Source organism: Leptodactylus fuscus, chromosome 5 (genome assembly GCF_031893055.1).
Source record: "Leptodactylus fuscus isolate aLepFus1 chromosome 5, aLepFus1.hap2, whole genome shotgun sequence".
NCBI lineage: Eukaryota > Metazoa > Chordata > Amphibia > Anura > Leptodactylidae > Leptodactylus > Leptodactylus fuscus.
This window is the reverse complement of record NC_134269.1, coordinates 9,832,904-9,851,955: the sequence shown is the minus strand read 5'-3', so window position 1 is coordinate 9,851,955 and position 19,052 is coordinate 9,832,904. Positions and strand designations below refer to the sequence as shown.

The window sequence follows — 19,052 nt, the reverse complement described above, 5'->3', positions numbered from 1 at the left end:
CTATAGGAGGAGGGGCAGACTCATAGCTCCCTTCTGTCTGTATCACCCTATAGGGGGAGGGGCAGACTCATAGCTCCCTGTATCACCCTATAGGAGGAGGGGCAGACTCATAGCTCCCTTCTGTCTGTATCACCCTATAGGAGGAGGAGCAGACTCATAGCTCCCTGTATCACCCTATAGGGGGAGGGGTCTCTTCCTCCCTCTGTATACTGTATATGCGGCAGGTACACAATGGCACGATATGCACAGTCTTTTCTATGCTTGCACATCATTTTCTGTTGCCATAGTGATGTTACACTAATACTCCCCCGCTCATTCTCCTAATAACGCCCCCTCTGTTTCCGTCTCTCTCACCCACCACCCCCTCCCCCTCCTCTCCATGTGCCGTCTGCTTACTCTGCATTTTCCTCTATGTTTGCAGTTTCCAGGCTGGCATCGCCAACACAACAAGTGCTGACAATGGGCAGCTGAACAGACTAAGTCAGCCACACATTCCAAGAGCGAGGCCGGGCAACGCCGAAATGTGCAGGGGGTGTGAACAGTGAGGAGTAGGGAGCAACAGCAGGAGACATCAAGGAATAGGGAGCAGAATAAAGAAAAGCGACAAGGAGGAGGAAACAGGCACTGGGCAGAAAACGCTTAGAGGGAGGATACATGGAACCATAGGGGGGGAGAGGGCGAGGGGAAAGAGAGAGGGCGAGGGGAAAGAGAGAGGGCGAGGGGAAAGAGAGAGGGCGAGGGGAAAGAGAGAGAGCGAGGGGAAAGGGAGCGGAGAGAGCGAGGGGAAAGGGAGCGGAGAGAGCGAGGGGAAAGGGAGCGGAGAGAGCGAGGGGAAAGGGAGCGGAGAGAGCGAGGGGAAAGGGAGCAGAGAGGGGAAAGGGAGCAGAGAGGGGAAAGGGAGCAAAGAGGGGAAAGGGAGCAGAGAGGGGAAAGGGAGCAGAGAGCAAGGGGAAAGGGAGAGGGCGAGGGGAAAGGGAGCAGAGAGCGAGGGGAAAGGGAGCAGAGAGCGAGGGGAAAGGGAGCAGAGAGCGAGGGGAAAGGGAGAGGGCGAGGGGAAAGGGAGCAGAGAGCGAGGGGAAAGGGAGCAGAGAGCGAGGGGAAAGGGAGCAGAGAGCGAGGGGAAAGGGAGCAGAGAGCGAGGGGAAAGGGAGCAGAGAGCGAGGGGAAAGGGAGCAGAGAGCGAGGGGAAAGGGAGCAGAGAGCGAGGGGAAAGGGAGCAGAGAGCGAGGGGAAAGGGAGCGGAGAGAGCGAGGGGAAAGGGAGCGGAGAGGGCGAGGGGAAAGGGAGAGGGCGAGGGGAAAGGGAGCAGAGAGAGCTAGGGGAAAGGGAGCAGAGAGAGAGCGAGGGGAAAGGGAGCAGAGAGAGAGCGAGGGGAAAGGGAGCAGAGAGAGAGCGAGGGGAAAGGGAGCAGAGAGAGAGCGAGGGGAAAGGGAGCAGAGAGAGCGAGGGGAAAGGGAGCAGAGAGAGCGAGAGGAAAGGGAGCAGAGAGAGCGAGAGGAAAGGGAGCGGAGAGAGCGAGGGGAAAGGGAGCAGAGAGAGCGAGGGGAAAGGGAGCAGAGAGAGCGAGGGGAAAGGGAGCAGAGAGAGCGAGGGGAAAGGGAGCAGAGAGAGCGAGGGGAAAGGGAGCAGAGAGGGCGAGGGGAAAGGGAGCAGAGAGGGCGAGGGGAAAGGGAGCAGAGAGGGCGAGGGGAAAGGGAGCAGAGAGGGCGAGGGGAAAGGGAGCGGAGACGGCGAGGGGAAAGGGAGAGGGCGAGGGAAAGGGAGCAGAGAGCGAGGGGAAAGGGAGCAGAAAGAGCGAGGGGAAAGGGAGCAGAGAGAGCGAGGGGAAAGGGAGCAGAGAGAGCGAGGGGAAAGGGAGCAGAGAGAGCGAGGGGAAAGGGAGCGGAGAGAGCGAGGGGAAAGGGAGAGAGCGAGGGGAAAGGGAGAGGGCGAGGGGAAAGGGAGAGGGCGAGGGGAAAGGGAGAGGGCAAGGGGAAAGGGAGCAGAGAGAGCGATGGGAAAGGGAGCAGAGAGAGCGAGGGGAAAGGGAGCAGAGAGAGCGAGGGGAAAGGGAGCAGAGAGAGCGAGGGGAAAGGGAGCAGAGAGAGCGAGGGGAAAGGGAGCAGAGAGAGCGAGGGGAAAGGGAGCAGAGAGAGCGAGGGGAAAGGGAGCAGAGAGAGCGAGGGGAAAGGGAGCAGAGAGAGCGAGGGGAAAGGGAGCAGAGAGAGCGAGGGGAAAGGGAGCAGAGAGAGCGAGGGGAAAGGGAGCAGAGAGAGCGAGGGGAAAGGGAGCGGAGAGAGCGAGGGGAAAGGGAGAGGGCGAGGGGAAAGGGAGCAGAGAGAGCGAGGGGAAAGGGAGAGGGCGAGGGGAAAGGGAGCGGAGAGAGCGAGGGGAAAGGGAGCAGAGAGGGTGAGGGGAAAGGGAGCAGAGAGGGCGAGGGGAAAGGGAGCAGAGAGGGCGAGGGGAAAGGGAGCAGAGAGGGCGAGGGGAAAGGGAGCGGAGAGAGCGAGGGGAAAGGGAGAGGGCGAAGGGAAAGGGAGCGGAGAGAGCGAGGGGAAAGGGAGCGGAGAGAGCGAGGGGAAAGGGAGAGGGCGAGGGGAAAGGGAGCGGAGAGAGCGAGGGGAAAGGGAGCAGAGAGAGCGAGGGGACAGGGAGCAGAGAGAGCGAGGGGAAAGGGAGCAGAGAGAGCGAGGGGAAAGGGAGCAGAGAGAGCGAGGGGAAAGGGAGCAGAGAGGGTGAGGGGAAAGGGAGCAGAGAGCGAGGGGAAAGGGAGCGGAGAGAGCGAGGGGAAAGGGAGCGGAGAGAGCGAGGGGAAAGGGAGCAGAAAGGGCGAGGGGAAAGGGAGCGGAGAGAGCGAGGGGAAAGGGAGCAGAGAGCGAGGGGAAAGGGAGCAGAGAGAGCGAGGGGAAAAGGAGCAGAGAGAGCGAGGGGAAAGGGAGCGGAGAGAGCGAGGGGAAAGGGAGAGGGCGAGGGGAAAGGGAGCGGAGAGAGCGAGGGGAAAGGGAGCGGAGAGAGCGAGGGGAAAGGGAGCAGAGAGGGTGAGGGGAAAGGGAGAGGGCGAGGGAAAGGGAGCAGAGAGAGCGAGGGGAAAGGGAGCAGAGAGAGCGAGGGGAAAGGGAGCAGAGAGAGCGAGGGGAAAGGGAGCAGAGAGAGCGAGGGGAAAGGGAGCAGAGAGGGCGAGGGGAAAGGGAGAGGGTGAGGGGAAAGGGAGAGGGCGAGGGGAAAGGGAGCGGAGAGAGCGAGGGGAAAGGGAGAGGGCGAGGGGAAAGGGAGCGGAGAGAGCGAGGGGAAAGGGAGCAGAGAGAGCGAGGGTAAAGGGAGCAGAGAGAGCGAGGGTAAAGGGAGCGGAGAGAGCGAGGGCAAAGGGAGCGGAGAGAGCGAGGGGAAAGGGAGCAGAGAGAGCGAGGGGAAAGGGAGCAGAGAGAGCGAGGGGAAAGGGAGCAGAGAGAGCGAGGGGAAAGGGAGCAGAGAGAGCGAGGGGAAAGGGAGCAGAGAGAGCGAGGGGAAAGGGAGCAGAGAGAGCGAGGGGAAAGGGAGCAGAGAGAGCGAGGGGAAAGGGAGCAGAGAGAGCGAGGGGAAAGGGAGCAGAGAGAGCGAGGGGAAAGGGAGCAGAGACAGCGAGGGGAAAGGGAGAAGAGACAGCGAGGGGAAAGGGAGCAGAGAGGGGAAAGGGAGCAGAGAGGGGAAAGGGAGCAGAGAGGGGAAAGGGAGCAGAGAGGGGAAAGGGAGCAGAGAGGGGAAAGGGAGCAGAGAGGGGAAAGGGAGCAGAGAGGGGAAAGGGAGCAGAGAGGGGAAAGGGAGCAGAGAGGGGAAAGGGAGCAGAGAGAGCGAGGGGAAAGGGAGCGGAGAGGGTGAGGAGAAAGGGAGCAGAGAGAGCGAGGGGAAAGGGAGCGGAGACAGCGAGGGGAAAGGGAGCAGAGAGGGGAAAGGGAGCAGAGAGAGCGAGGGGAAAGGGAGCAGAGAGAGTGAGGGGAAAGGGAGCAGAGAGCAAGGGGAAAGGGAGCAGAGAGCAAGGGGAAAGGGAGCAGAGAGAGCGAGGGGAAAGGGAGCGGAGAGAGCGAGGGGAAAGGGAGCGGAGAGAGCGAGGGGAAAGGGAGCAGAGAGAGCGAGGGGAAAGGGAGCAGAGAGAGCGAGGGGAAAGGGAGCAGAGAGAGCGAGGGGAAAGGGAGCAGAGAGAGCGAGGGGAAAGGGAGCGGAGAGAGCGAGGGGAAAGGGAGCGGAGAGAGCGAGGGGAAAGGGAGCGGAGAGGGGAAAGAGAAACATAACAAGTGGAGGACACTTTAGGAAGTTAGAAGAGGCAGGAGAAATCATAAGAAAGGAGCCTCAGGCATTAAACTGTTGGGATTGGAAAGACATTAAGAAGTAGGAGCTTTAGAAGCAGTCAGCAAGGAGGAGGAAGTGACCGGTCAGACATTAAGAAACACTGAGTGGCTGAAGCAGTCAGCAATGAGTAGAGAGTAGCCGGAGCAGACGTAAGAAAGTAGGGAGCAGTGATAATGAGAAAGGAGCTACAGGCATTAAGAAATAAGGAAGGGCAGTCAGTAAGGAGTAGCAAATGGTAAGAGGCAGTCAGTAAGAAGTAGGGAGTGGCGGGAGCAGTCACTGAGGAGCAGTCAGTCATCAGTAGGGAGCAGAGGAATCATGTAGCAGTCAGTCAGTAGTAGGGAGTGGCGGGAGCAGATTGTACAGACTTCTCACCTTGTACACTTGCCCGTAGGTTCCATTTCCAACAACTTCAACCAGCTCAAAGATTCCTGCAGGATCCTGTAAGACAGAAGATGGAGGAACATGAGGAGACGGCAGGAGCGGGAAAGGTTACAGCGATGACAATCAGAGCCTGAGGCGGTGATGTCATCTGAGGGTAGTACACAAGAGCTGACACTCCAGTACAGTGTGTCAGAGCGGCTGCTCTGTGGGTAGGTGTAGTCACTATATATAGCAGCTGGCACCGTGATGCTGTTACTATGCGGCTCATCCAAGGAGAGGATTACACGAGAGCTCGCAGCACCCAGACAGTATACACCTCGTATATACACAGGTGTGATATATAATACAGACTCAGGGAGAGAATACAGGTGTGTAACATATAACACTCAGCCCCCCATGTAATATATACTGCACCGCATTCAGGGATAGGATACAGGTGTATAATATACAATACCCCCCTTCCCATGTAATATATACTGCACCGCATTCAGGGATAGGATACAGGTGTGTAATATATAGTACTCCGGCATGTAATATATACTCTACCTCAGGTGTTACATACTGTTCCCCAATATAATACACACTGTGTCCAGCAAGGGGAAGGATAAAGGTGTTACATATTACACCCTCTCCCTGGTGCAATATATTCTGTATTACTGACACAGGGAAGGATATAGGAGTGTTATATATGATATAATAATAATAATAATAAAACTATATCCACTAACCCAGAGGTGTGCAATTTATAACACCCCCTCCTTGGTATAATAAATACTACACCCCGGTCACAGGGAGGATATAGATTTGTTATTTGCACCACAGTGGAGGATAGATATATTGACACCTCTCTCCCCCAGTGTAATATATATGTTACCCCACATAGGGGAAGACTAGAGGTGTGTTCTATGACACCGCCATCCCCTGATGTGATATATACTGCACCCCAATATTCCTCCTCCTATGTAATATATACGGTAAAGGATACAGGTGTGATATATGTGACACCGTACACTATTCACGTGGAGGATACAGGTTTTCCTCACCCTACCATGTAATATATACTGGTCTCCATACAAAAGGAAGAAACAGGTATGTTATAGGACCCCTCCCCACGTGTACTATACACTGCACCCCAATCCTTCGGCAGACACAGGTGTGTTATATATGACACCCACTCCCCTTGTGTAATATACACTGTGGCAGATACAGGTGTGTTATAGATCACCCCCTCTCCCGGCGTACACTAGTATACAGATTGTCAGGCATATTCAGTCGGACGGACGTTCCCTGTAGCTGCTGGCACATTTCCCATGCTGCACTGCAGAACGCCGCTCTCTCTCTCTCTCTGCAGTTTTGGAAATATTAACTCCTTGCTGCCTGCAGTCAGAATAACCTGACATATGAGCTATGTGGAGACCTGCAGAAGGTGGGGGGCCAAGTCCTGAGATTATACACAGGGGTCCGGGGGGTGGGGGGGCTACAACCGTAAAGGTCACTGGAGGCAGTGAGGGGGCACTCTCAGCTCTATCCTCCATGGCCCCCCTCCAGTATAATGTCCCCTCACAGGCCCCCAGTCATTATAATGTCCCCCCACTGGCTCAATCAAGTCTTAAAGGGCCAGGAGCCCAGGAACCATAGCCTGCCCTGATCCGAGTGTCTTATGGGGAGCAGACAGGTGGCAGGGTGACTGTCCCTTTAAATGAGTGACCCCCATTATTATTAGGGCACTCCTGTGTATTACGGTTATTGCGGTGAGATAATGACGGCGGGGAGGCTGGGAATAGTCAGGGCCGAGCCTTAGATCAACAGCGCCGTCAGTCACACCCCGCCTCAAGGAAACCTGTCCTGACCTGATACCTGTCACAGCTGATGGGATGTTACAATGTATCAGGGACTGTAACAACCACTCAGCTGTGACAAGTCTATTCTCTGAGATCTTAGTCTAATTTATGAGGACTGCGGATCGGTCCAGGACCAATATCGGCCACTCCATTGCAGAAGTCCCTGCAGCTTGAAGTTTCGGATGTGGCTTTGGATGTGACTGGAGTGGCAGACGTGGTGTAACCCTGCGAGCCGTCACAGGAAGGAAGACAACCCTGCTGACTGCACCACCGCAACAACAACAGGCCGCCGCCGACAGGCACGGGATCCTTTAAAGGGCCAGCGTCCCCTCTAACAATACTGATACACTGTAACAAGGCGTTTATCGGCACTGACACAGTGTAACAAACCCTCAGCAGTGTGAGCGGGATATTTTTCTATATTGCACACTTCCCAGTCTGGCATAAACCCCATTACTTCCCCGACCGCTTCCTTTTAACGACGTTTGCGTTCTGCTTGCTGTCAGTGAATGCACATGTCACAGCTGAGGGTTTGTTACAATTGTATCTATACACAGGATCTGATGGTTTGTTACAGTGTATCAGTGCCAGACACAATAGTAGCAATCCCTAAGAAGGAGGAGGCGCAGGCATGGCTAATCGATCCAGGCAGGAGTGTACATGGTGATGATACCAGAGCCGAGCCTATTCCCCAGGCAGACAGTGGAGGCGCCAGTGAGTCCGGGTGTACGCCCTCCACTGGAACCGGGAGTCACAGGCAGGATGTGGAGAGGAAGAATGGGGCCGGGCCGCAGAGCTGGAGGACACAAGCTGCAAGGTTTCCTCACACACCGGCTTATAACTTATATCTACTGGCAATCCTCAGGGAGAGAAGTGGCCCTATGGGATCGGGGGCCACAGCGGCACAGGAGCACATTACATGGGGCTGTCCTAGATGGCAGGTCCTCAGACCACAGAGATGAATGCAGGCCTAGTGCTGTCTGCGGCAGGGACCGCTCCAGGGCGGGGGAGTATGGGCTTTATGTAATGGGGGCCAATGAGGGGACATTATACTGAATGGGGGCCAGTGAGGGGACATTATACTGAATGGGGGCCAGTGAGAGGACATTATACTGAATGGGGGCCAGTGAGGGGACATTATAATGAATGGGGGCCAGTGAGGGGACATTATACTGAATGGGGGCCTGTGAGGGGACATTATAATGAATGGGGGCCAGAGAGGGGACATTATACTGAATGGGGGCCAGAGAGGGGACATTATACTGAATGGGGGCCAGTGAGGAGACATTATAATGAATGGGGGCCAGTGAGGGGACATTATACTGACCAGTGAGAGGGCATTATAATGAATGGGGGGGGGCAGTGAGAGGACATTATACTGAATGGGGGCCAGAGAGGGGACATTATACTGAATGGGGGCCAGAGAGGGGACATTATACTGAATGGGGGCCAGTGAGGAGACATTATACTGAATGGGGACCAGTGAGGGGACATTATACTGACCAGTGAGAGGGCATTATAATGAATGGGGGCCAGTGAGGGGACATTATACTGAATGGGGACCAGTGAGGGGACATTATACTGAATGGGGGCCAGAGAGGGGACATTATACTGAATGGGGGCCAGAGAGGGGACATTATACTGAATGGGGGCCAGTGAGGAGACATTATAATGAATGGGGGCCAGTGAGGGGACATTATACTGACCAGTGAGAGGGCATTATAATGAATGGGGGCCAGTGAGGGGACATTATAATGAATGGGGGGGGGGCAGTGAGAGGACATTATAACGAATGGGGACCAGTGAGAGGACATTATAACGAATGGGGGCCAGTGAGGGGACATTATAATGAATGGGGGCCAGTGAGGGGACATTATACTGAATGGGGGCCAGAGAGGGGACATTATACTGAATGGGGGCCAGTGAGGGAACATTATAATGAATGGGGGCCAGTGAGGGGACATTATAATGAATGGGGGCCAGTGAGAGGACATTATACTGAATGGGGACCAGTGAGAGGACATTATACTGAATGGGGACCAGTGAGAGAACATTATAATGAATGGGGGCCAGTGAGGGGACATTATAATGAATGGGGGGGCCTGTGAGAGGACATTATACTGAATGGGGACCAGTGAGAGGACATTATACTGAATGGGGACCAGTGAGGGGACATTATAATGAATGGGGGCCAGTGAGAGGACATTATACTGAATGGGGACCAGTGAGAGAACATTATAATGAATGGGGACGAGTGAGGGGACATTATAATGAATGGGGGCCAGTGAGGGGACATTATAATGAATGGGGGCCAGTGAGGGGACATTATAATGAATAGGGGCCAGTGAGAGGACATTATATTGAATGGGGACCAGTGAGAGGACATTATAATGAATGGGACCAGTGAGGGGACATTATAATGAATGGGGGCCAGTGAGGGGACATTATAATGAATGGGGGCCAGTGAGGGGACATTATAATGAATGGGGGCCAGTGAGGGGACATTATAATGAATGGGGACCAGTGAGGGGACATTATAATGAATGGGGGCCAATGAGGGGACATTATAATGAATGGGGGCCAGTGAGGGGACATTATAATGAATGGGGGCCAGTGAGGGGACATTATAATGAATGGGGGCCAATGAGGGGACATTATACTGAAAGGGGGCCTGTGAGCGGACATTATATTGAATGGGGGCCAGCGAGGGGATAATGAATGGGGGTCAATGAGGGGACATTATATTGAATGGGGCCCAGTGATGGGACATTATAATGAATGGGGCCCAGCGAGGGGACATATTACCATGCGATTGGCCACTGAGGGGAATTATATAGTACTCGGAGCACTGAGGGACATTATATTTTGCAGGGGGGCCACATAGGGGGTGTTATACTGAGTGAGGCCACTTAGAGAACTTACTGCTCTGTGGTGGGAACTTTATCACTGTAGGTTATAAATCGAAGGGCAATATTATATGTTAGGGAACCAAGGTATGTGATAAAAATAGGGCGGGGACAAATGGGGAAGTGGGCGGGGTTAGTGACACGGCATAACTAAATCGGGCGGTAGGTCTAAGCGGTGGTGATTTCCACTTGAGACATTTATACTGGCCCCATCAATGTGTAATACTGCCCTCGCCTTACTGTAGTGGAAGTCAACATTATTATTTTGGGAGCTGCAGTGTAAAGTATGGGGGATGTACCGCAGGAGCCTTGGAGTGTGATGAGATCGATACTGTTCAGACTACCGCAGATTCTAATGGACAATGCAGCGAAGGAGGTGTGTCCTAAAAGAGCAGGGCTGCAGTGTAAAGTAGAGGAACACAACCGAGCTGTAGCCTGAGACAGGCAGTGGGTTTCAGTACTATGGAGCATGGCTGCAGTGTAAAGCACAAGGCAAGGACAGAGAAGTTGCTTCAGCCTGTGACGGGATGGATCTCTGACTACTTCCAATACACAATGCAGCCAAGCTGGAATCACTGATCATAGCTGATCATAAAACAAACAGGGCTGCAGTGTAAAGCATGGTGAAGGGGGGAGGGTGGTTTGGGACAACGACAAAGCAGTAGCCTGACCTCATGATGACACAGGAGATGAACTTCTGACTACTTCAGTATCCAATACACAATACAGCTAAGGTGGAATCACTGATCATAGCAGATTCTAAATTTAAAGGGGTCCTTCCATCACCTAGGCCACTTTGAACCCTTAAATAGGTACGCCTCCACGGATTCTGGCACAGCTGGAATTTTTCCTCTAGCCCGCATAGTTCCTGAGCAATGAGTGCTGTTAGTTTCAACCCCCATTGGCTTATTACGCTCTCTACTAACAGAAGGGCGGTCCTTGGCCACAGTAAGTAGTCTGGCCCCGCCCACTGGCAGTTGAAAGCCTAACTGACATGTTGACCCTGAAACTGCAGAAAGGATTGCTCGGGAACCGTGCGGGCTAGAGAGAAAATTCCAACTATGCTGGATTCAGCAGAGCGGTGCCTATTGAAGGGTGTGAAGAGATGGAGGGGAGGAAAGGTCCTGCAGTGTAAAGCACAGGGAAAAAGAGCAGGTGGATTCTATCTCAGACACCAACAGGCAATGTAGCTAGGCCGGACACCATGAACTACAGCACCACAAATGGTTTACCCTCATACCCCATGACACCTACAAGGAATGACGGACCCCCAAAAAGTCACCTAATGAGCATGTGTAACATAGGCCCCTCCCCCAAGAGCAGTCACATGATTAGCACATCTTACAAATAGGCTCAACTAAAAGGAATCTGACATGGCAGAAACTTCTCCTTAAAGGGAAACTCTACTAACTGATACCAGAAACATGGAGTACACCTTTAACACGGCCTTTGCACAGCTAACATTCAGTGACCCGCTCCAGGCCATAGGTCACGGATTCCTGACCAGCCGGCTCGGCCGCACCGCTGCCAAAACTTAGCGGTAGCCTAAAGGGAAGATCCGGAGGTTTCCAGCCCTGCCCTCATGTGCAGCCATATTCATCTGACCGGGCAACTCATCACACCCATAAGGACACGCCCCTGAAATAAACTGGGGGAGGGGCCAATGAGGCCTGTGACTGAGACGTGTTTAGGCCCCTCGTGACATGTCATTACCAGACCCTTCCCCCAAATATTCCCGCAGTGAGGGGTCCCCTTATTATAGCCAAGAAATTGGAGCGACAATCTGCAGAGGCTGACAACAGAGAGCAATCCCCTGCCAGCCAATAAGAAGGTCAGAGAGAGGCTGTCTACAACCGATTGTCAGCTCTTGGGTCCGCAAGTACATAAGAGGCAACCTAGAGTGTCAGCTCCTAGGTCTAGTCCTGGTCTCCTCCTGTATAGAGTGTCAGCTCCTAGGTCTAGTCCTGGTCTCCTCCTGTATAGAGTGTCAGCTCCTAGGTCTAGTCCTGGTCTCCTCCTCTATAGAGTGTCAGCTCCTAGGTCTAGTCCTGGTCTCCTCCTGTATAGAGTGTCAGCTCCTAGGTCTAGTCCTGGTCTCTTCCTGTATAGAGTGTCAGCTCCTAGGTCTAGTCCTGGTCTCCTCCTGTATAGAGTGTCAGCTCCTAGGTCTAGTCCTGGTCTCCTCCTCTATAGAGTGTCAGCTCCTAGGTCTAGTCCTGGTCTCCTCCTCTATAGAGTGTCAGCTCCTAGGTCTAGTCCTGGTCTCCTACTGTATAGAGTGTCAGCTCCTAGGTCTAGTCCTGGTCTCTTCCTGTATAGAGTGTCAGCTCCTAGGTCTAGTCCGGGTCTCCTCCTGTATAGAGTGTCAGCTCCTAGGTCTAGTCCTGGTCTCCTCCTCTATAGAGTGTCAGCTCCTAGGTCTAGTCCTGGTCTCCTCCTCTATAGAGTGTCAGCTCCTAGGTCTAGTCCTGGTCTCCTACTGTATAGAGTGTCAGCTCCTAGGTCTAGTCCTGGTCTCTTCCTGTAGAGTGTCAGCTCCTAGGTCTAGTCCTGGTCTCCTCCTGTATAGAGTGTCAGCTCCTAGGTCTAGTCCTGGTCTCCTCCTGTATAGAGTGTCAGCTCCTAGGTCTAGTCCGGGTCTCCTCCTGTATAGAGTGTCAGCTCCTAGGTCTGGTCCTGGTCTCCTCCTCTATAGAGTGTCAGCTCCTAGGTCTAGTCCTGGTCTCCTCCTGTATAGAGTGTCAGCTCCTAGGTCTAGTCCTGGTCTCTTCCTGTATAGAGTGTCAGCTCCTAGGTCTAGTCCTGGTCTCCTCCTCTATAGAGTGTCAGCTCCTAGGTCTAGTCCTGGTCTCCTCCTGTATAGAGTGTCAGCTCCTATGTCTAGTCCTGGTCTCCTCCTCTATAGAGTGTCAGCTCCTAGGTATAGTCCTGGTCTCTTCCTGTATAGAGTGTCAGCTCCTAGGTCTAGTCCTGGTCTCCTACTGTATAGAGTGTCAGCTCCTAGGTCTAGTCCTGGTCTCCTCCTCTATAGAGTGTCAGCTCCTAGGTCTAGTCCTGGTCTCTTCCTGTATAGAGTGTCAGCTCCTAGGTCTAGTCCTGGTCTCCTCTTGTATAGAGTGTCAGCTCCTAGGTCTAGTCCTGGTCTCCTCCTGTATAGAGTGTCAGCTCCTAGGTCTAGTCCTGGTTTCCTCCTGTATAGAGTGTCAGCTCCTAGGTCTAGTCCTGGTCTCCTCCTGTAAAGAGTGTCAGCTCCTAGGTCTAGTCCTGGTCTCCTACTGTATAGAGTGTCAGCTCCTAGGTCTAGTCCTGGTCTCTTCCTGTATAGAGTGTCAGCTCCTAGGTCTAGTCCTGGTCTCCTACTGTATAGAGTGTCAGCTCCTAGGTCTAGTCCTGGTCTCCTCCTGTATAGAGTGTCAGCTCCTAGGTCTAGTCCTGGTCTCCTCCTGTATAGAGTGTCATCTCCTAGGTCTAGTCCTGGTCTCCTCTTGTATAGAGTGTCATCTCCTAGGTCTAGTCCTGGTCTCTTCCTGTATAGAGTGTCAGCTCCTAGGTCTAGTCCTGGTCTCCTCCTGTATAGAGTGTCAGCTCCTAGGTCTAGTCCTGGTCTCCTCTTGTATAGAGTGTCAGCTCCTAGGTCTAGTCCTGGTCTCCTCCTGTATAGAGTGTCAGCTCCTAGGCCTAGTCCTGGTCTCCTACTGTATAGAGTGTCAGCTCCTAGGTCTAGTCCTGGTCTCCTACTGTATAGAGTGTCAGCTCCTAGGTCTAGTCCTGGTCTCCTCCTGTATAGAGTGTCAGCTCCTAGGTCTAGTCCTGGTCTCCTACTGTATAGAGTGTCAGCTCCTAGGTCTAGTCCTGGTCTCCTCCTGTATAGAGTGTCAGCTCCTAGGTCTAGTCCTGGTCTCCTCCTGTATAGAGTGTCAGCTCCTAGGTCTAGTCCTGGTCTCTTCCTGTATAGAGTGTCAGCTCCTAGGACTAGTCCTGGTCTCCTCCTGTATAGAGTGTCAGCTCCTAGGTCTAGTCCTGGTCTCTTCCTGTATAGAGTGTCAGCTCCTAGGTCTAGTCCTGGTCTCCTACTGTATAGAGTGTCAGCTCCTAGGTCTAGTCCTGGTCTCCTCCTGTATAGAGTGTCAGCTCCTAGGTCTAGTCCTGGTCTCCTCCTGTATAGAGTGTCAGCTCCTAGGTCTAGTCCTGGTCTCCTCCTGTATAGAGTGTCAGCTCCTAGGTCTAGTCCTGGTGTCCTCCTGTATAGAGTGTCAGCTCCTAGGTCTAGTCCTGGTCTCCTACTGTAGAGAGTGTCAGCTCCTAGGTCTAGTCCTGGTCTCCTCCTGTATAGAGTGTCAGCTCCTAGGTCTAGTCCTGGTCTCCTCCTGTAGAGTGTCAGCTCCTAGGTCTAGTCCTGGTCTCCTCCTGTAGAGTGTCAGCTCCTAGGTCTAGTCCTGGTCTCCTCCTGTATAGAGTGTCAGCTCCTAGGTCTAGTCCTGGTCTCCTCCTGTAGAGTGTCAGCTCCTAGGTCTAGTCCTGGTCTCCTCCTGTAGAGTGTCAGCTCCTAGGTCTAGTCCTGGTCTCCTACTGTAGAGTGTCAGCTCCTAGGTCTAGTCCTGGTCTCTTCCTGTATAGAGTGTCAGCTCCTAGGTCTAGTCCTGGTCTCCTCTTGTATAGAGTGTCAGCTCCTAGGTCTAGTCCTGGTCTCTTCCTGTATAGAGTGTCAGCTCCTAGGTCTAGTCCTGGTCTCCTCCTGTATAGAGTGTCAGCTCCTAGGTCTAGTCCTGGTCTCCTCCTGTATAGAGTGTCAGCTCCTAGGTCTAGTCCTGGTCTCCTCCTGTATAGAGTGTCAGCTCCTAGGTCTAGTCCTGGTCTCCTCCTGTATAGAGTGTCAGCTCCTAGGTCTAGTCCTGGTCTCCTCCTGTATAGAGTGTCAGCTCCTAGGTCTAGTCCTGGTCTCCTCTTGTATAGAGTGTCAGCTCCTAGGTCTAGTCCTGGTCTCCTCCTGTATAGAGTGTCAGCTCCTAGGTCTAGTCCTGGTCTCCTCCTGTATAGAGTGTCAGCTCCTAGGTCTAGTCCTGGTCTCCTCCTGTATAGAGTGTCAGCTCCTAGGTCTAGTCCTGGTCTCCTCCTGTATAGAGTGTCAGCTCCTAGGTCTAGTCCTGGTCTCCTCCTCTATAGAGTGTCAGCTCCTAGGTCTAGTCCTGGTCTCCTCCTGTATAGAGTGTCAGCTCCTAGGTCTAGTCCTGGTCTCCTCCTCTATAGAGTCTCAGCTCCTAGGTCTAGTCCTGGTCTCTTCCTGTATAGAGTGTCAGCTCCTAGGTCTAGTCCTGGTCTCCTCCTCTATAGAGTCTCAGCTCCTAGGTCTAGTCCTGGTCTCTTCCTGTATAGAGTGTCAGCTCCTAGGTCTAGTCCTGGTCTCCTCCTCTATAGAGTGTCAGCTCCTAGGTCTAGTCGTGGTCTCTTCCTGTATAGAGTGTCAGCTCCTAGGTCTAGTCCTGGTCTCCTCTTGTATAGAGTGTCAGCTCCTAGGTCTAGTCCTGGTCTCCTCCTGTATAGAGTGTCAGCTCCTAGGTCTAGTCCTGGTTTCCTCCTGTATAGAGTGTCAGCTCCTAGGTCTAGTCCTGGTCTCCTCCTGTATAGAGTGTCAGCTCCTAGGTCTAGTCCGGGTCTCCTACTGTATAGAGTGTCAGCTCCTAGGTCTAGTCCTGGTCTCCTCCTGTATAGAGTGTCAGCTCCTAGGTCTAGTCCTGGTCTCCTCCTGTATAGAGTGTCAGCTCCTAGGTCTAGTCCTGGTCTCCTCTTGTATAGAGTGTCAGCTCCTAGGTCTAGTCCTGGTCTCCTCCTGTATAGAGTGTCAGCTCCTAGGTCTAGTCCTGGTCTCCTCCTGTATAGAGTGTCAGCTCCTAGGTCTAGTCCTGGTCTCTTCCTGTATAGAGTGTCAGCTCCTAGGTCTAGTCCTGGTCTCCTACTGTATAGAGTGTCAGCTCCTAGGTCTAGTCCTGGTCTCCTCCTGTATAGAGTGTCAGCTCCTAGGTCTAGTCCTGGTCTCCTACTGTATAGAGTGTCAGCTCCTAGGTCTAGTCCTGGTCTCCTCCTGTATAGAGTGTCAGCTCCTAGGTCTAGTCCTGGTCTCTTCCTGTATAGAGTGTCAGCTCCTAGGTCTAGTCCTGGTCTCCTCCTGTATAGAGTGTCAGCTCCTAGGTCTAGTCCTGGTCTCCTCCTGTATAGAGTGTCAGCTCCTAGGCCTAGTCCTGGTCTCCTCTTGAATAGAGTGTCAGCTCCTAGGTCTAGTCCTGGTCTCCTCCTGTATAGAGTGTCAGCTCCTAGGCCTAGTCCTGGTCTCCTCTTGAATAGAGTGTCAGCTCCTAGGTCTAGTCCTGGTCTCCTCCTGTATAGAGTGTCAGCTCCTAGGCCTAGTCCTGGTCTCCTACTGTATAGAGTGTCAGCTCCTAGGTCTAGTCCTGGTCTCCTCCTGTATAGAGTGTCAGCTCCTAGGTCTAGTCCTGGTCTCCTCCTGTATAGAGTGTCAGCTCCTAGGCCTAGTCCTGGTCTCCTACTGTATAGAGTGTCAGCTCCTAGGTCTAGTCCTGGTCTCCTACTGTATAGAGTGTCAGCTCCTAGGTCTAGTCCCGGTCTCCTCCTGTATAGAGTGTCAGCTCCTAGGTCTAGTCCTGGTCTCCTACTGTATAGAGTGTCAGCTCCTAGGTCTAGTCCCGGTCTCCTCCTGTATAGAGTGTCAGCTCCTAGGTCTAGTCCCGGTCTCCTCCTGTATAGTGTGTCAGCTCCTAGTTCTAGTCCTGGTCTCCTCCTGTAGAGTGTCAGCTCCTAGGTCTAGTCCTGGTCTCCTCTTGTATAGAGTGTCAGCTCCTACGTCTAGTCCTGGTCTCCTCCTGTATAGAGTGTCAGCTCCTAGGTCTAGTCCTGGTCTCCTCCTGTATAGAGTGTCAGCTCCTAGGTCTAGTCCTGGTCTCCTCCTGTAGAGTGTCAGCTCCTAGGTCTAGTCCTGGTCTCCTCTTGTATAGTGTCAGCTCCTAGGTCTAGTCCTGGTCTCCTCCTGTATAGAGTGTCAGCTCCTAGGTCTAGTCCTGGTCTCCTCCTGTATAGAGTGTCAGCTCCTAGGTCTAGTCCTGGTCTCCTCCTGTAGAGTGTCAGCTCCTAGGTCTAGTCCTGGTCTCCTCTTGTATAGAGTGTCAGCTCCTAGGTCTAGTCCTGGTCTCCTCCTGTATAGAGTGTCAGCTCCTAGGTCTAGTCCTGGTCTCCTACTGTAGAGTGTCAGCTCCTAGGTCTAGTCCTGGTCTCTTCCTGTATAGAGTGTCAGCTCCTAGGTCTAGTCCTGGTCTCCTCCTGTATAGAGTGTCAGCTCCTAGGTCTAGTCCTGGTCTCTTCCTGTATAGTGTCAGCTCCTAGGTCTAGTCCTGGTCTCCTCCTGTATAGAGTGTCAGCTCCTAGGTCTAGTCCTGGTCTCCTCTTGTATAGAGTGTCAGCTCCTAGGTCTAGTCCTGGTCTCTTCCTGTAGAGAGTGTCAGCTCCTAGGTCTAGTCCTGGTCTCTTCCTGTATAGAGTGTCAGCTCCTAGGTCTAGTCCTGGTCTCCTACTGTAGAGAGTGTCAGCTCCTAGGTCTAGTCCTGGTCTCCTACTGTATAGAGTGTCAGCTCCTAGGTCTAGTCCTGGTCTCCTCCTGTATAGAGTGTCAGCTCCTAGGTCTAGTCCTGGTCTCCTCCTGTATAGAGTGTCAGCTCCTAGGTCTAGTCCTGGTCTCCTCCTGTATAGAGTGTCAGCTCCTAGGTCTAGTCCTGGTCTCCTCCCGTATAGAGTGTCAGCTCCTAGGTCTAGTCCTGGTCTCCTCCTGTATAGAGTGTCAGCTCCTAGGTCTAGTCCTGGTCTCCTCCTGTAGTGTGTCAGCTCCTAGGTCTAGTCCTGGTCTCCTCTTGTATAGAGTGTCAGCTCCTAGGTCTAGTCCTGGTCTCTTCCTGTATAGAGTGTCAGCTCCTAGTCTAGTCCTTGTCTCCTCCTGTATAGAGTGTCAGCTCCTAGGTCTAGTCCTGGTCTCCTCCTGTATAGAGTGTCAGCTCCTAGGTCTAGTCCTGGTCTCCACCTCTATAGAGTGTCAGCTCCTAGGTCTAGTCCTGGTCTCCTACTGTATAGAGTGTCAGCTCCTAGGTCTAGTCCTGGTCTCCTCTTGTATAGAGTGTCAGCTCCTAGGTCTAGTCCTGGTCTCTTCCTGTATAGAGTGTCAGCTCCTAGGTCTAGTCCTGGTCTCCTCCTCTATAGAGTCTCAGCTCCTAGGTCTAGTCCTGGTCTCTTCCTGTATAGAGTGTCAGCTCCTAGGTCTAGTCCTGGTCTCCTCCTCTATAGAGTGTCAGCTCCTAGGTCTAGTCCTGGTCTCTTCCTGTATAGAGTGTCAGCTCCTAGGTCTAGTCCTGGTCTCCTCTTGTATAGAGTGTCAGCTCCTAGGTCTAGTCCTGGTCTCCTCCTGTATAGAGTGTCAGCTCCTAGGTCTAGTCCTGGTTTCCTCCTGTATAGAGTGTCAGCTCCTAGGTCTAGTCCTGGTCTCCTCCTGTATAGAGTGTCAGCTCCTAGGTCTAGTCCTGGTCTCTTCCTGTATAGAGTGTCAGCTCCTAGTCTAGTCCTTGTCTCCTCCTGTATAGAGTGTCAGCTCCTAGGTCTAGTCCTGGTCTCCTCCTGTATAGAGTGTCAGCTCCTAGGTCTAGTCCTGGTCTCCTCCTCTATAGAGTGTCAGCTCCTAGGTCTAGTCCTGGTCTCCTACTGTATAGAGTGTCAGCTCCTAGGTCTAGTCCTGGTCTCCTCTTGTATAGAGTGTCAGCTCCTAGGTCTAGTCCTGGTCTCTTCCTGTATAGAGTGTCAGCTCCTAGGTCTAGTCCTGGTCTCCTCCTGTATAGAGTGTCAGCTCCTAGGTCTAGTCCTGGTCTCCTCCTCGTATAGAGTGTCAGCTCCTAGGTCTAGTCCTGGTCTCCTCCTGTATAGAGTGTCAGCTCCTAGGTCTAGTCCTGGTCTCCTCCTGTATAGAGTGTCAGCTCCTAGGTCTAGTCCTGGTCTCCTCCTGTATAGAGTGTCAGCTCCTAGGTCTAGTCCTGGTCTCCTCCTGTATAGAGTGTCAGCTCCTAGGTCTAGTCCTGGTCTCCTCCTGTATAGAGTGTCAGCTCCTAGGTCTAGTCCTGGTCTCCTCCTCCTGTATAGAGTGTCAGCTCCTAGGTCTAGTCCTGGTCTCCTCCTGTATAGAGTGTCAGCTCCTAGGTCTAGTCCTGGTCTCCTCCTCTATAGAGTGTCAGCTCCTAGGTCTAGTCCTGGTCTCCTCCTCTATAGAGTGTCAGCTCCTAGGTCTAGTCCTGGTCTCCTCCTGCTATAGAGTGTCAGCTCCTAGGTCTAGTCCTGGTCTCTCCTGTATAGAGTGTCAGCTCCTAGGTCTAGTCCTGGTCTCCTCCTGCTATAGAGTGTCAGCTCCTAGGTCTAGTCCTGGTCTCCTCCTGTATAGAGTGTCAGCTCCTAGGTCTAGTCCTGGTTTCCTCCTGTATAGAGTGTCAGCTCCTAGGTCTAGTCCTGGTCTCCTCCTGTATAGAGTGTCAGCTCCTAGGTCTAGTCCTGGTCTCCTACTGTATAGAGTGTCAGCTCCTAA

At 53.1% G+C, this 19,052-nt stretch overlaps 1 protein-coding gene across 6 annotated transcripts in view; it reads right to left on the bottom strand.

Annotated features, from left to right (window-relative positions):
- Window positions 1-19,052, bottom strand: part of MINK1 (misshapen like kinase 1) — a 65,152-nt gene that overhangs the window by 42,216 nt on the left and 3,884 nt on the right. For all 6 annotated transcript variants that reach the window (XM_075272396.1, XM_075272397.1, XM_075272400.1 and 3 more), the window contains exon 2: window positions 4,678-4,743. In XM_075272396.1, the coding sequence (XP_075128497.1) occupies window positions 4,678-4,743 (66 nt within the window). The remainder of the gene's footprint in view (window positions 1-4,677; window positions 4,744-19,052) is intronic.